The 17,441-nt window shown below is 37.3% G+C and overlaps 1 protein-coding gene across 4 annotated transcripts in view; it reads right to left on the bottom strand.

Annotated features, from left to right (window-relative positions):
• Positions 1 to 327: 327 nt before the first annotated feature.
• Positions 328 to 17,441, bottom strand: part of LOC133519828 (cystinosin homolog) — a 57,547-nt gene continuing 40,433 nt past the window's right edge. For 2 of the 4 annotated variants that reach the window (XM_061853948.1, XM_061853947.1), the window contains 5 exons: positions 13,565 to 13,684; positions 12,970 to 13,140; positions 12,070 to 12,290; positions 10,778 to 10,885; positions 9,776 to 10,455 (listed from right to left, as the gene is read on the bottom strand). In XM_061853948.1, the coding sequence (XP_061709932.1) occupies positions 10,413 to 10,455; positions 10,778 to 10,885; positions 12,070 to 12,290; positions 12,970 to 13,140; positions 13,565 to 13,684 (663 nt within the window). In that variant the 3' untranslated portion in view covers positions 9,776 to 10,412. Of the gene's footprint in view, positions 5,226 to 9,775; positions 10,456 to 10,777; positions 10,886 to 12,069; positions 12,291 to 12,969; positions 13,141 to 13,564; positions 13,685 to 17,441 lie in introns of those variants that run through there. The other 2 variants (XM_061853949.1, XM_061853950.1) reach the window with 2 other exon arrangements.

Genomic DNA, 17,441 nt, shown 5'->3' with positions numbered 1-17,441 from the left:
ACCGTAAAAGTAGAGTATACACAGGAGTATAAGTGTAAGGCCTGAGTAGACGTTCGAAGCGGAGCGTTCAGCGGGGCGTGCAGCGTGGCGTCGGACTTACAAGTGATATGAGCAGCGTGCACTAAGGCGGCATTTGTTAACATGCACACCGCACGCCCCGTCCCGCTGCAAGCCCAACTCCAGCGTCCACTCAGGCCTTACACTAAGAGTAGCTACAGGAGTTCCAAGTCAAATTGGGAATTCACCAGTAACGCATGCAGTATAAATGTTTTGTTCAAAAATCATTAATCATATTACGAGTAGTATGTGTAAGAAAATGATACGAAAAACTTCACGACAAACTTTATTTCATTTAATAAAATCACAATAATATTAGTTTACTCTTGCAACGAAAGAAAGGTAAATAATAAAAGGACTAGGTATGCAAAAAAATACATTTTAAACCTTTAATATAAGGCAGAGAGAATGGGTGTGTAATGTTTAATATAATTATAATTAAACTATCATACACTGTCATAATGCCATTTGATATATCATTACATGTTATAATGTAATTTTTGTTATAATACTTTATAAGTAATATAAAAAATTATGCTAGGTCGCAGTTCTAACCTAACCTAACCCACTTCTTGCTAGATATTCGTTTGTATGGGGTGGCAGTTTTAACTTTACCTAATCCACTTTTCTAGGATCCTTTATTTAAACATGTTTTAGAGCATGTAATAATTATGGTAGTGTAAACTATACGAAGTTTAAATATACCTACCATATAACCATTATACCAAAAAATAAAATTACATATTTCGTTGATTAAGTTACATAGAAGTATGCCTTTTATTACATTATTTCAAATATCGGTATATCAAACAATAATATATAAAAGTACTTATAAAAAAAAATTGTGCACCCAGAGTGAATATAGTTCCCATCTGATTTTGAACTTTATTTTTGAAGTGATAGGGTTCAATTTTGCGTTATTCCTGACACCCTTATGCCTTATTATAAGATATTACAAAACATGTATAGTTTACGTAGGTACAGTCGGCGTCAAATATATGTTTACATATTTTGCCTTATTACAAAGATGCAAGATGAAAAGTGTAAATATATCTTTGGCGTCGGCTGTACCTGTATTGTGCAAGTTATAATGACAATAATTATTATTCCACAAAAACTCTGTCTAGGTCAGACAATTGTCGCACTTATCTAATTTTTATATTTAGATAATTATAGGGATGAATATATCAATATTTATTCCAGTACCATCCACTGCACCGTCCACACCGTAAAAGTAAACATTATCAACCCTTATTACAAGCACATGAGGTTTATCCATAGTATGTTAAGACGTAAGTGACGACCACATCTACATAAAAACGTAGACCTCATTTTCCTCTCTGGATTTTCTATTAAATCTGGAAAACATTTTTACGCAATATTCGGTATATTTAACCACAGCTATGTCTTTTGTATTTATTAATTTTCGTTTTTTAAATTGTTATAAGGGTTTTTTAATTGTTAGAAGCTTTGAAACACCAAACTTAAATATTTCGGAAACTGTTTTTTTTTTATAAATTGCGTGGAATTTGTTTTTGGCTCCTAACTCTTATAATAATAAAAAATCTAAAAAAGTCGAACGACCCTTACCCTACCCTACGGTTAATAATCAATAAATTATGTAAAAATATTTTCCATAATGTCAATATCCAGGGAGGAAAATGGGGACTGCGTTGCCATGGAGATTCGGTCGTTCATTATCCTCTTAATAGTATTGCTATTAGAGAAAAATAATGAATACTTAATGTTTTTCGTGTCTATTTATATAACAAGTTCGTGTTTTGTAAACAACTGACCCCTTTTTTCATAAAACTTTATAAGCCTCAATTAGTTACTTTATTTTTTATCCCTTTCTTACCAATGCTTGACTTAAAATGACAGATTAAGACAAACGAAGCCTTGTCGCGTGTTTATGAATAAGGCCATTATGAAACTTTAATAAGTACTATAATAACAGGTATATACAATAACTGAGATTCTTCCTTTATTGCAAGCTTTTTTTTTTATTTTAACTTACCTAGAGTGAAATCAAGATAAGTTGGCAGCGATGTTGATAGCCCAGATGGTGCACGGGTTATTTTAAACGTCAAACTTTTATGAAATTATGACGTTTACTTGACACTTGCACCGTCTGGGCTATCAAAATCGCTGTCAACTTATCTTCGTCTGACTCTATGTACGTATGTATGTAACTGTTTGTACGGGTCAAATCTTGCAAGTTAAGTTTGACCCACTTCCTGGTTTCCGATAAAGCTGCATACATAATTATGGAAGTCGGGTGACAATGCACTATTAGGGTACCATCCAACTGATCTGATGATGGAGACAGGAGTTGGCCATAGGAACGCTGTGATAAAACCACGAAACCTATTTTGGGATTTTTTGGATTGTCTCGATGAGTGTTAGTTGCCTGTGGAAAGAAAAGTAGTCAGCGATAGAGGCTTCTAACAAAAATGATTTTTTTTTTCCAAAAACTTATTTTGATTAGTTACAACTAAATGGAATGATATTGGAGAATAATAAATAAGACTTGCAAGATCGTACAAATATGTTAAAATAAACACTTAAAAATAACGAAGTACAATTAAATAAAATACTTATCTTATCTTATCTTCTAATTACCGGGGGCCCTTGCGGATACACTTCGACCCATAGGGATCTTTTGTGTAGTTGCCCCCTAAGGAAAGACCCATTCGCTACTCAAGAGCCTTTTTGACCATTTCCATGTGTCGGATGATGGAGCTTATGGGTAGCCTTTTGAATTCCTTTGGTTCTAGATAGCCTGCTCCAAAGTCCTTCATTCTTTGTCTGGCGAGGGCGTGACATATAAAATACTTAAATATCACATGTTTAACATTTATGTTTATAGTTGTTAGATTTGTAGCTGGCCCCCAACGGCTTATCCTTTGCCTACTGTTAACTAAAAGGGCGCGTGCCACTACCTGCAAAAAACAGGGCCCGGTCACTTTAACTGGTTATTTAATAACAACTCCTATGGTAATTGAAATAAGATTCAAAATGAACAAATGGAAAAATAATTTGCGACTTCTTGTGTGGTCCCTATACAGTTACTGAGTGCTGGCGAGTCGAACGCAACCAAACCAGCCTAAAATGTGTCCTCGATATCCGTAACAAAGGCGCGTTATCGGAGAGCACATCATCTACACTGTTTTTTTGAGCGTTGGACTAGCCCACGCTTAGGTGCCAATTAGAATTATACGAGCCTTTTTTTTGCAGGTAGTAGTAAGTAGCACACGCCGGTTTAGTTAACAATAGACAAAGGATAAGCCGTTGGGGGACGGCAATTCTAACAATATTACAATTTGTAGGTAAATTATGCTGGTATTACCTACTCAATTATATTGACCCTTTTTGAAAGAAACATTACAATATTCAATCTAAAAATTTCATATAAAAAGTTCATATACCTGTACTGAGACATTGTTATATTGATAATGATATAAAAATAGTAACCATTATGATTCTTACAAGATGTAGAAAATAAATATACCTACTTATAAAATTATGTAAACAAACCAATTTACCTTCAATACTTCGTAATCACGTACTGTTTGACGACAATCTCATGATCGGATCATCTTATCAGCAATGTATATACTTAAATATTTTATTAGTATCAACTTTTTGTTAAAATATATTAAAATATATGTTAGTTAATAATATAATAATATTTAAGTGAAGTCCATACTTACTTACTTACTCCGTTGGCTCAGCGACCCAAAATGAGACTTGGCCTCCGACACAAGACAGCGCCACTTTTCTCGGTCCTGTGCGACCTCTCGCCAATTGTCGACTCGAAGCTCGCCATACTCCATAATTTTTTTAGGTTAGATGTCAAATGCCAACAAAAGCTGTAATATTTGTTTACGTTATTTGTTTTTTCTATGGGACTGCGGTTTATGTACAGTATATACAGTACAAGTAACTTGTGTAGGAAAATGCACATTGTCTATATGTAGCACTGGTGGATACTTACCGCGAAAACCGTCTAAATATTAGCATCTCTATCGCTCTTGCGACAGTGAGAGAGAGAGAGAGAGAGAGAGAGAGAGAGAGAGAGAGAGAGAGAGAGAGAGAGAGAGAGAGAACGAGCAAAGTGGTTAGCGGTTTCAGCCAAGAGAAATCGAACGTTAAGAGGAAAGAGGACGAAGTTACGTGACGGTTTCTCCATACAAACATAGCCCCCGGTTTCCTCTGCATATTAACATGAAATGTTTTAAGTAATCTGATGTATATTAACCACAGCTATCGCCTTACGTTTGAATTTCGACATTTTAATTATTATAAGAGCTTTAAAAAAAATAGAGAATTATTTTTCGCCCATAACTTTTATAATAATAAAAACTCCCAAAAAAGTCGAATGAAGGGACACAGTTATACTTATAATTATAATATACAATAAATAGTGTAAATATATTTTCCATAAAGTCAATATCCAGGGAGGAAAATGGGGACTACGTTTGTATGGAGAAGCGGCCGTCCACTATAGTCTTAAGACGTAACGTTCGATTTGCCGATTTGCACTCGATAGAAATATGAGGCTCAATTATGACAATATCTAGAATAAACAAAAATTAAGCCCTCCTAGCTGTAACCTTCAATCTTTTATTTGTCCGTTGTCACGAGCTCTGTCGTCACATCCACGATATCACCGATGTCTGATAACAATACTTTTCTTGTCAATTATAGCACTTTTCATCTCGACCACTTAAATATTATCTTAATACTTTTATTGCACTTAGATAAACACCCACGAATAAGACGTAAGATACAAAACTGTTTTGTTTTTTATCGCACTCACTTTGTTTGTAATCTTCTTTATAAACAAATACGTACGCCGATAACTTCCATTATACCCGCACTATTATTAATATTTTTATATTAAGTTTCCTGCACTTATTTACGTTATAGTTCTAGCAGTAATCATATTAGGTAATTGGTTAAGAGTTTTGTCATCAATCATCTACTAAGCACCATTCTAGCATTCAAATGAAATACAGTTCTAACCGTGTTACAATAACGTTCACTATGCATCGGTCGGGGCACCCTGGTAGGACTCGGCTTGTGAGTACTCGTGGTCGGACGGACTGTCCGCGTTTTCTTGGTCTTCGTTCGAAGTTCCAGGGAGAAGAATGTAACGCGCGTCCCTGTGAAGAGAAGAGTGGCGTTAAATTTTTTAAAAACAAATATAGTTAATCCCACGGGACCCACGGACGGGAAAATCCAATCCAATCCAATCCAATCGGCATCCGCAATGAAAATCCAAATTCAATTCTAAATTGAAAAACTCAAAGTATTTTTGGCTAGCATCTTTATATCCCTGGGACTTAAAGAGTGAATACATTTATTACTAAAATGTCATAACATCCATCTCAGGTAACGTAATAGCAACACCGGCGTTATGCGCCGTGAACACTTTGCTGCTATGAGCAATAAAAGCGGTTGGAACTTCGTTTAAACGCCTTGAGGTTCGTGACCATGCTCGTAGTGCAATGAGTTTACACTTGATGCGGCAGACACTCACTTTTCTCAGAAGTCGGTACAAATACAAGTGGGTGTAGGTTCGGCTAGGTGGAGATCATTTGTTCCTTGAGTAGGTGCAGTTTTAGTTTAAATTTGAACACGTATAGTGAACTGGCATTTCTAATTGGTGGCGGGAGATTGTTCCAGCTCCCCGTGGCTGCGTACCGGAAGCTGCCACGGAAACTAGCCGACCTGTGTCTTGGACAGATGAGGCGGGGGACTTGCCTTACGTGTTACGGGAGAGCGTAAGTCTTTCGTAGAGGTACGATGGTTGTTCGGTCCGCATAATCCCGAACAAGCGTGAAGCAAAATGTAATTTTCTACAGGCCTCCATCTAAGCATATTGCCACTATTTAAAAACGGTGTCACATTTGTTCGAGAGTTTTTGTACGAGATAGCAAACAGTTTATTTATTATTTATTTGCACGTCGCTCCTGTGAATGCGTAACGCTATGCGGTGTATTCCCATTTGTCCCCGCCCCCACGTGACTGCCGGCATGCATGGAGCGGGAACAGGTGAGAGATTAATGCACCTATTCTCATCAGTGCCCGGCGAGGACAAATGGGAATACCCCCGCTATACAAGTATACACGTAGGTATGTCCCGCTCTCACCGGGGCGACGTGCGAATTCGCATCCAATGTGAAGATCGCCTTACTCTGCAGCGCTACAACGTAGCGGAATTTTTCCCATTTCGTAGCGAAAACATTGCGTAGTGATTGATCGCAGTAAAAAAATCATGAGTTATGCATGTCTTTGCGATAATTAAAAAACATACGATTGGGCCTTCTATCTTTGTTTTCGGAGCAACTTGAATTGACGATTGGTGTACACTTGTCCATTGAAGCTCGACATCGGAAGATACTTGCAATAATACCTAAAGCAATAACTGTTTTCAGATAAGAGTGCTTAGTTGAGCTGTCAACATATACCTACCTACTTCCCACTTTTGCGACTACTGACAGTTAGCACGAGATTTCTTTTCACAATGAACTGGACACAACTTTATTGTAAAGAGAATAATAGTCTGTGGTCATTACATATACATCTCACCCGCTTAGCTACTTCTGCTGGTGACTGTACCTACTCTATAGAAAGTTGCGAAAGAAAACCACCTGACTCGGCTTTTCGGGCTATAAGATAATACCACAGATACAAAATGTTAGCATGGTTGGCTAAATGATAGCGGCATACGTGATGGTGCTACAGTATTGCCTCAATTCCAACTGCCTACTGAGAGCACGCTATTTATCTCCTTTACACTTGTTAAGTTAAGACCATCCACGAAAAAAGCGATGCCATTATGACTTCAGGAGGCCTACCGCGAAAATCGAAATTGGTCAATAGCGGGCATTTTTCTCTGTCACTCTAATTACGTCTTAGTAAGAGTAAAAGAGAAAGATCCCGGCAATTGGCGAATTTCGGTTTTCGCGGTAGTCCCCCTGTCTCCAGTTGGCCATAGCGGCTGTTATATCCAAAAACAAACAAGAAATCAGCCGCACTGCGTACTTTCTTTTACTTTGAGCTTTTATACCCGCGGTAAAACTGAGACGGTACACCAAACGGTTGTTTGGTGTATCCCCATTTGTCCCCGCCTCGCGTGACCGCCATAGTTGAGTCGCGGACAAATGGGACACCGGTTGTTTGTATGTTTATTCACAAACGAATATTCCAATTTATCTCCAATTAGCATTCACCGATATAGTGAATCATTTATGGTTCTTAGATAGGTTTTAACTTGACAGATATAGATCGTGTCATTCAGGAACACTCGTGCCTAGTATTAAATTGAAGCGGTTACCACGTCGGGTCTTGTTGTTCCGATATCTCAAACCTAGTATTTAATTACTTAATAAACACTAACATGGGAGAATCCAAACAAATAATATGCTATTTACACATAGATAAGATTAATTTTTAAAAAAAAGTTGCAAAAATATTGATACAGTTTATCAAATCAGTGCTAGACAAGAATATAAAAATATCTACAGAACATGATGGATATTTTTTATTATATGTTTACATAACCTACACAATTCGTGAAAGGTTGTAAGGTTGATGAACTCTAAATAGGCATGTGACTTTAATATTTATTAGTCAGCAATAAGGTGGTTGTTGTGTAGGTGGTTGTGTCTTAATGGCAATCTTTACGGCCTCCTAGCCTAGTCGGTAGTGACCCTGCATACGGAGCAAGAAGTCCCGGATTTGAATCCAGAAGGCGTATTATGGACGGCTTTATCCACGTGATAAAATAACCGTCACTTTTAACCATCGCAAGGTTTTAAATGACTGACACCGTTTTATCAAACTGTCACGTAGAGAAAAACGACCATCATATCCGTGCTGTCATAGGGCAATAAGTAAGCATAGAGTGCTCACTATCCATACATCAGTTTTCTTACCGAAATGATTTTTATTTATATAGTCGACATCTAGCGTCATGAAGCGGATTTATAGAGTGAGCTTAATTGTCTCTATGGTCTCTAGTGCATTGATTTGTGTATATTCATCACAAATATTTGTTCCTGAGTTATGGATGTTTTCTTAGGTATATAAGTATTTATATATAATTATGTATACCTATCGTCCCCTAGTACCCTCAACACAGGCTTTATTGAGCTTACTGTGGGAGTAGGTCGATTTGTGTATGATTGTCCCTATAACATTTATTTACTCTATGTTTAATGTTAGGTACTCACAACTGTGCAGACTTTACCTTACACTAACAATTCTAAAATTACTTAATGACTTACTATTAAATCTATCATCTACCATTTTAGCAGACCTCGCCTACCCTTAATGTAAAGGCGTTGAGCACGGAGAATTTAGTATATATACACTCCATTTCTTACCTCAATCGCATGCGCATACGTTTATTGCTGTCCCGCTCTCACGCTAGCATTGTGACGGTACAGCACTATTATTGTGCGCATGCGATAAAGGAAATGGCTTGTCAATGTACTGAATTCTTTGTGCTCTGCTGAGCACGCTTGATGAGTACTGTAACCAGCAGCTACATATTTTACCCCCCTCCCTTTAAACCTTTTAAACTATACTTACGTAATACCTAGTATTCATGGTCGAAGACGAGCCGGCTGCAGCTATCTTGAGATGGTATAGTATTTATTTCTGTTACTTTGTAAATCTAATAGATGTTATCGAGTAAGCAGGAATACACCTACCGTCTCTTACATACATCTCTACACCTCTTAGATAAATACGGTCTATATGTATGTGCCTCTATTTATACAGCTGTAGATGTCATCGTTCGTTGTACATTACTCCATACATTTTGGTTGTCAAAAGTTGTATTCAGTTTTAAAGGCAATTCAGTTCCCTCAAAACACGTGGCACCGCATAACGCTATCTAGTTCGGCAGTCAAACTTGCAGCACAGTTTTTTTATAGTTAAGAGGTATACTCTTCTACAACCAGTCACTCTTCTACCAAATCTACCAATGAATCCTATTTATACGGATGGTGCTGCGATCGGGTAACATTTACCATTCAGTGCATGAATTAATCATGAAGCGCGTGTAGATGCGTAGACGGCAGGCGTGAGCGTGAGCGTGGCGCGCCTGCAGGTTCGAGCGGCGCCCGCCAAAGTTCAGAGATTTGTCGCTGTTGCGAGCGGATTCCGAGCGGTCGCTGTTCTATCAACGTTTGCTAAGGTTTTCCAATATTGCTGGACTAGGCTAGGCCAGTACGAGTGAAGTGCATTAGACTTCTGACCTGGCCGCAGCACGGAGAGTAATCTCTTACGAACTGGACCGACCAAGCGGACAAGTCGATATCGCATATATTCGATTTCAAATAGACGCTCGACATCAAATAATTTGTTGTTTTTTGTTTGTTTTATGTATGTCAATATTTGTTGTAAATGTAAAAATGTATATATATATATATATCTAAACTAGTCTGTTAGTGGTATGTGTGCGTAATAAGTAAAACTTTCAAGGCTAACACCCTAGGAAACACGGAATCCGTTTATAAAAGTCTAAAATGCTGCACAGCATAGTGTCGTTACTTTAGATTTAAGACAATCACTACCATTTTAGCAGATCCTTGCCTAAAGTAAGGACGCCGAGCACGAAGAATTTCGTACATTGACAAGCTATCTCCTATCTGGCGATGTGACTAGATTATGGGGAATGAGGGTGAACGGAAACACAGCAAAGCCAAAATGTGTTTATTGATAAACAAGAAAGTTACAGCGTTTGTCTTACTTCTATGTTAATTGGCCTAATTTAAATTGTACACGAATAAAGACCTAATTGAAATGTGGCATGCGGGAATAGGATGGGCTTCTCGTATATTTTGCGGTCATATTTTGAATTGAAAAATAAAATAAAATTCCGTAGAATTGTACACATTTTAATATAAAATGCGTCATTCAATATAATGTCATCACAGATCTTTTCGAAACGAATGACTGTGTCATTCAATAACAAACAATTTAACAACACAAATATATGATATTACTCCTGCTTTGAAATTTCTCTAGTACCTAATTGTAAAATACAGTCAAAAACAGTCAATTATTTATCTGTAACATTCAATTTTGAATTGGTCCCTGTAAAATTATATTAAACTCAACAATACATGACTACCAAATTCGAAAAAGATGAAACTTAGTAACAAATATGGAAGATGTTAAATACCTTTCAGGTCTTTTCTTGAGCAAGCTAGACATTAGGTAGACAATTGTGGGCGGATAAGTCAAAGGGTATGGCATTGCGATAAAGCTGTCAACCACAATAAATAACCTAATATTATTACTACAGGATCGGTTTCAGCTGCCTCCAGCCTTCATCACGCTTTGCCATTGAGATCGTACTTCTTTTCATCGGCATTCCTAAAATATAAACAAACAATTAAAATACAATAATCATTTATAACTAATGACCAGAAACATGAGCACTCACAATGTAATATGTATTACAAACAAAATAAGATTTAGTGAGACGCGATACGGCATCCGCAAGATCTAATGAATTTCGATGGACGATGTTATGCCAAAAAGACTAGTAAATTAAATAATAATATTTTATTGTGCTCAGGCATCGAGTCAAATTGTGATGTTAAACTAAAACAAGAAATTATGGCTAGGTTAGTAGAGAATACGGAACATGGTTTAATCCAGGGTTACCGTAGAAATACAAAAGCCTGATACATACCAATTATCGACCAATAAAAAGTACTCCCGCCCGTCACCACTCCGCGTTTCCCCTTGACTCGACTCGTCACTACTGTTACTGTCTACTACATCAAAATCGTTGTTCTCTCTGAAATATCAATCACAAAAACACATTTCTTTTATCTTCATAAAAAAAAAACTTTAGATCCCCATTTTTCTGTTCTAAAAGCGAAGCAGAGTGTCACGTGCTTGATGTTTGTGTTCCCGTGTTGAAATATTGTTTATGATTTCATCGTGAAATGAGTAAAATGATAAGCAATATTTCTTGGTTTGTGTGAATTGTGTGTAGTGACCATTGTGAACTGTTGAATAAACTCTCCCTCTTTATATCCACCTTTTGCCTCTTGACGTGCTTTTCGCTGGATATGCGATCCTTTTGTTCGAACTTACGACTATAACTTTGAGCCTCTCAATCGTTTGTTTCCTTGTCTCTATCAGCGGATGTCTATTCACTGCTTAGTTTTACTCGTGGCCTCTGGCATCTCCCGTTCGACTTTATTCCATACGGCCTGGAGAGGTACGGCGTTGCATGTTCGTCATTGAGCAAAGTAGAAACACAACACTTCTTTTAGTTTTAGCGTTTCTTTGTCATTTTCCGACAAGTGGCACTCAAGTATAACGACGTTATTTCATGTTTAGCTCTGAATCTCAGTTCCATGTTCCATGAGACTTCATCGGAGTAATCCGTTTATTAACGATATATTAGAGTAAGTAGAGTTTAGTAAGTAGAGTGTGTTAATAGAGCGACTTACGTCTATGTTAGGAGGCCCGACACCGCGAAATGAAAAGTGGATTTAAATAAGAAAAGTGGACAAAACATCCACTTTTCACTGAGTAAGCAATAAACAAAACACGAAGTAACACTAGTTGCCAGGGTTTGGAATGGGTATCAAATAAAGTTTGTTTCAATTAAGGCAAAACATACCGGTTTCGTATGATCGGATGCAATTCTTTACTACAGCAATATTAATTATTTGAACGCCACGCCTATCGTGCGCGGCGCGTCATCGTGAACCTTGTCGGAATGCACGAAGGTTGATATTGGGCTGTAGCCGCGCGCGTCAATAGACGTCTTTGCCGGTCAAAGGGTTAAAGACTTTTTCGTATTTAGATTGAATGTTAAATTGCCTAAATATATCAGTTTATATTTGCTAGACACTCGTATATTCAGGTTTTGCGTCTAAATAATACAAAAGTTTTTTTATTGTTAATATAATTTCAGACCCAACCACTCTTCCCCTGGCAACTGTACCGCCATCTACACCAACTGACCTGTAGAACACGTAGTGCTGCAGAATGAAGAACACATCGAACACCAGCGAGAACAGGCCCAGGCCGAACTTGGTGGCGTCGCCGAAGAACGAGATCCAGTCGTTGTAGTTGTACGCGTTCAGCACCATCTGGAAGATGGACAGGAAGCCGCCCGTGAAGTCGAGGAAGATGTTGCCGATGCTCCAGCCCACGGTCGACTTGCGCTTGTAGTTCATGTACGCCTGGAATACAACGATACATTATCATTATTCAGTAAGCGTAAGACAAATTCGTGATTCTAATTTGACAGCTAATGTAGATGCCAGATAGCGCTCTGGTTGACCAAAATTGAAGTTTAACAATTCAATTATAACAAAAGAATTTAGCTGTCAAAATCGGCCACGACTTTCTCTTGAGTTATAGACTAAATGATTTTTGGTATTAGCTATATGTAAATGGAGGGACTGAAAGCGATGCTTAGGCTCGATATGACAAAAATGTGAATTTTCATGGGCTCAATATGTCACATAGCCGCTAAGCGGGCGCCACTGAGGCCCTGAGCTAATAGTTATGTATTTATACTGTGTAGAAGCCTCCTTTCACAAATGGGAAGGTACGAGTTGTCCTCAGACCTCAATGCTAGCCTAGTGCTGGTAACTGATAATGTACAACTTTTCACTGTAGAAGAGAGAATCTACCATTATCTTACAGTAGAGTTATTGTGCATGACCCGGCGTTATAACAACAAATATGTATTAACCAAGGAACATATTTGATGAGCAAGTTGGTTAACTTGATATAACTGCAGTATTAAAAGAAGTCGCGCAACGCTATGGTGGCCAAGCCGTCCAAGATGGCCGTCATTACTACTACCAGACCAAGCCTAAGATATCGCAACTCGCCAGGAAGACTCGCTGTTACCTGAGGAACATATTTAATAAGCGTGATGGCGAGCTTGATGTAGCTGCAGTAGTATAGGAAGTCCAGCCAAGCCAAGGTACCAACGCCGCCCAAGATGGCCGTCACTATCACTACGAGACCAAAGACGCCTAAGATCCCGCGACCCGCCAGGGAAACTCGTTGCTCCTCGCGCTGCGAAACAAGAACAACAATTAGTGATTATATAAAACCTGTATTTTTACCGTTATTTCAATATTTGAATCACAATAGACAAAGCTGTAATGCCTGTAATCCGCAGGGGACCAATAACAAGCATTTAAGAGATTATAACACAATTGGCTATTAAGTAGAGAGTGCGTAGTGACGACTTGAGGCACAAAAAACCTGAGAACCCTCACAAAAAATCATGATATTTTGTTGATAATTATAAAATCCAAAATCAAAAACAGCGAGGACGTAGCATTCAAATTAAAGGAACCACTCTGAATCAATGTTGGTGGCTGTTGAACTAAGTTGAACAGCCGTAAGTGTTTAAAATAAGTTTCAAGGTTTAACAAAAATGTAGACTTTATTCCATGAGTACAAAGTACAAAATAAGTTTAGGAAGCACTCGCACCTCGTATAGGAAGCACTGAATTATCGTGATGAGGGTAGCGAACACAGCGTGGAGGGAGAAGAAGACGTCATTCAGCTGCACTGGATTCAAACTCTTCGGATGTCGAGCGAAGTATTCTGCCTGAAAATGTATAAAACCGAATTAAGTAGAATAGTGTGGATAGTTTACTTAGAATTTTGAACAAATCATTTCAAACCTATCATCATCTATACATGACCAACACCGGTCGACATTTCGTCATGTATTGTCACATTACGTCATATCCTTTTATAATTTTATACTTTTACAAAAGATAAAAAGTCAATTTTATGACGTAGTATTGTGCATTAGAATAATACTGATACATAATACTGATAGGAAAAATCGTGCAAAATAATGGATCACACTTTTATCAAAGGTGACTTGAAATATAAATATAACAATGATGCCAAATGCAGTCTTACGTTTGTGATAAAATTTGTGATTTCATTATATGTTGGACAATTGTATTATACAATTCAAATTAACGGTCGCAAAAAGCTAGTTATCAGATTTCCATCATCTAAATATTATTATTATTTATTCATTAACAATATTACAATTGTGTCTGAATATTGACTATATCTAATACTTAATCTAACATGCGTCAATTCTATAAGCTATAATAAAAGATGAATTACAAAATGTCATACAAAATATCAAAACATCAATACGAAATAATTATTATTGAACTATTTAAAAATGACAACTATCAGTAAAATATTTAATAAATTCATCAATGGAATAAAAGCACTCCCGCAACAACAGCGCTCTTAATCTGCTTTTAAAAATATTAAGGCTAGTAATGTTCTTCCACTCACCAGGAAGTTTGTTGTACAGTTGTACACCCTGGTAGTGTGCGCAATGACGTACTACTTTTAAGTTCGGCTGCAATTTACAATGTAGGTATTTCCGTCTTGTATTCTCCCGCACTCGTCTATCTTCAGTAGTCTCATATTCGCCTAGACTTTTAACCAGGTCAGTAAGGAGCAACAGGATGTACAAACACGGAACAGTTAGTATTCCCATCTTTTTGAAATGCTCTTTGCATGGCTCAGGTTGTGAAATTCGGACTATGGTCCTTATCGCCCGCTTTTGAATTACAAAGGCTTTATACATATTATAGTCATAGCTATTTCCCCAAAATTTTACACTATAACGAAGCTTTGATTCAACCAATGCGTGATAAACCATCTTTAGATGTTTACGATTAACTACGTCCCGCAAACTACGCAGAACATAGCAAGCCGAGCTGATGGAAGCTTCTATACTTGCAAGTTCATTTTTCCAAGTAAGTAGATCGTCAATGTGGATACCAAGGAACTTAACACTAGTAACATTTTCGATGTTGTTACCACAAAATGTCAGATCCAGCATGTCCTTTTTCCTAACAGTAGACCTAAGGAGCATTGCACTTGTCTTACCTGGATTCACCTTCAATCTGTTGCAACTGAACCACTGATGAAATAATTCTAGCGCTCGATTTGCTTTATTATTTAGATTTTCCAGCGAACTAGAGTTTACAATGGCATTAGTGTCGTCCGCAAAAACTACCAAGTTGATATCCGGTATTTCTTTTGTGACAAATTGTATCAGGTCATTTGTATAAATAACGAATAAAACAGGGCCCAAAATAGAACCCTGAGGCACGCCTCTCGTTATCTTAACGGGCTTGGACCTAATGACGTTCTCACAGTTGCCTTCAACATCAGATATTTCAACAAACTGAGTTCTGTCTTTAAAGTAAGATATTATTAAATTTAAAGTATTGCCCCTAACGCCATAAAAATCCAGTTTTTGTATAAGGATACTATGGTCAACCATATCGAATGCGGAGCTTAAGTCCAAAAATATAGCCGCCACCTTAAGCTTTTCGTTTAGTCTATTCACGATAACATCTATTAAAGTATCAATAGCTTGGGATGTACCTCTGGATTTTTGATAAGCATATTGTGTATCACTCAAGATTCCATATGCGTGCAAGTGTGCCATGAGCCTACTTTGAATAATTTTCTCGTAAATTTTTGACAAGGTTGGCAGCACGGATACTGGTCGATAATTTTTTGGGTCCGTCTTGGGCCCCTTTTTATGGATTGGGATAATCCTAGCAGTCTTAAATTGGTCTGGAAAGACCCCTTGTGTGATACACTTATTGAAAAACGACGCGAGAGGCAACGCAAGCATTTCTAAATTTTCCTTGATTACAGATATAGGAATATCATCATAGCCCACCGACTTCTTAGTTTTCATATTTTTCACTATTTTAGTTATTTCGTTTGCATTTGTGATGCAAAAAACGATTTCGTTGTCCATTCTCTTGTTATTGTTACGTAATAGATTTATAGCTGAGTCGGTGTCGATGTGCTGGTCGTTTCCAGTAATTCCTTGGTCAAATGCTCGTGAGAAGGTTTCTACCACGTCATGCGGATCGCTTATGACTTTATTATTAACTTTTAACAACAGCTTTTGGCGACGACTAGCAGATAACTTATTTCTGTGCCTATTTACTACCGTCCATATTGATTTGGAGACATTGGCACCTTTTTTCAGATGGTGTGAAATGGAATTTCTTTTAGCTGTGTTAATTACTTTTCTATATATATTAATATACCTTTTCCTATAGTCGATTATAGACGCATCAGTGTTATTTACGTTTCCACTCAGAAGAAATCTCTTCATCTTGCTTGATACCTTGAGGCCTTTAGTTATCCAGTTTGTTTTGTTCTCCTTATTAAGGTTAATTTTGATTTTATGTTTCTCAAAGGCAGAGGTGAAGACCGTGTTAAAACAATGAATGAACTGATCGACACTCAATGAGCTCCAGTCATATTCCCTTAGTTTACTGCTAAACGTTATCTTATTATTCTTAGACAGACTCCGTCTTTCCGCGTACAATACGTGCTCCTTTGGCGCACTGTCTATACGCTCCATCTTTACGCGACATGAAATTCCGGCATGCCCGTCAGCTAAACCATTGTGATCCACCTCTACCTGAACCACGTTATCTTCTGGGAGATTGGTCAGTATATTGTCTAAACACGAAGAATATGAATCTCGTAAATAGGTAGGAATGTCAATAAGATGCCTAAAGTTGTACCTCTTGATGAGAGAGAGAAAATCACTAGCCTTTTTAGTATCACTAAGAATGTTTATATTAAAATCCCCCATTAAAAAACATTTCTTGTTGAAAAAGTGCTCTAAAAACTTTTCCAGATGATCCATAAACATATCAATATTTTTATCGTTCGGATTTCTGTAACAACAACATATATAAACATTAGTTGACATATCCTTAACTCCACATATTTCAAAACTCTCACATTTATACAGTTTTTTACAAATTTGCAGATCTTCGACAACCCTATTACTTTGACCAATAATTAAACTACCACCTCTTTTTTTATTAGGTCTTGTATTATAGCTCATTAAAGTGTGGCTATTTAGGTTAAATAAGGGAGCATTCACTTTATTTAAAAAATGCTCGGTAATGCAAAAAATAAAAATGTTATTAATAGCTTCAATTAATTATTGAAACCAGCTATCAAAAGCTATCCAAAAGTAGTAAGCGAAATAAAATTATAAAGTTATTGTCTAAAATGTAATGTTTATCCAGGAACTGGATACTGACTGCTGTATTTATAATAGTTGTGAAAATCCCTTGGGCGCACTTGCAGACTATTTTCCACATAAAACAAACTATGACTTGGTCCTTGATTCCCCACGCTGACAATTAACACAATGAAAATTCACCTTACATTGCTGGTCTAACAAGTAGACATTGACGCTAGGCACCGTCGTTAACCCAGAAATGTATAATTGTCAATTGATAATAGGGAGTATCACGCAAATCTCTGAGGAA

Source organism: Cydia pomonella, chromosome 7, assembly GCF_033807575.1.
Source record: "Cydia pomonella isolate Wapato2018A chromosome 7, ilCydPomo1, whole genome shotgun sequence".
NCBI classification, from domain to species: Eukaryota; Metazoa; Arthropoda; class Insecta; order Lepidoptera; family Tortricidae; genus Cydia; species Cydia pomonella.
Note: the sequence above shows the minus strand (reverse complement) of the source record. Positions and strands in the feature narration are given on the sequence as shown.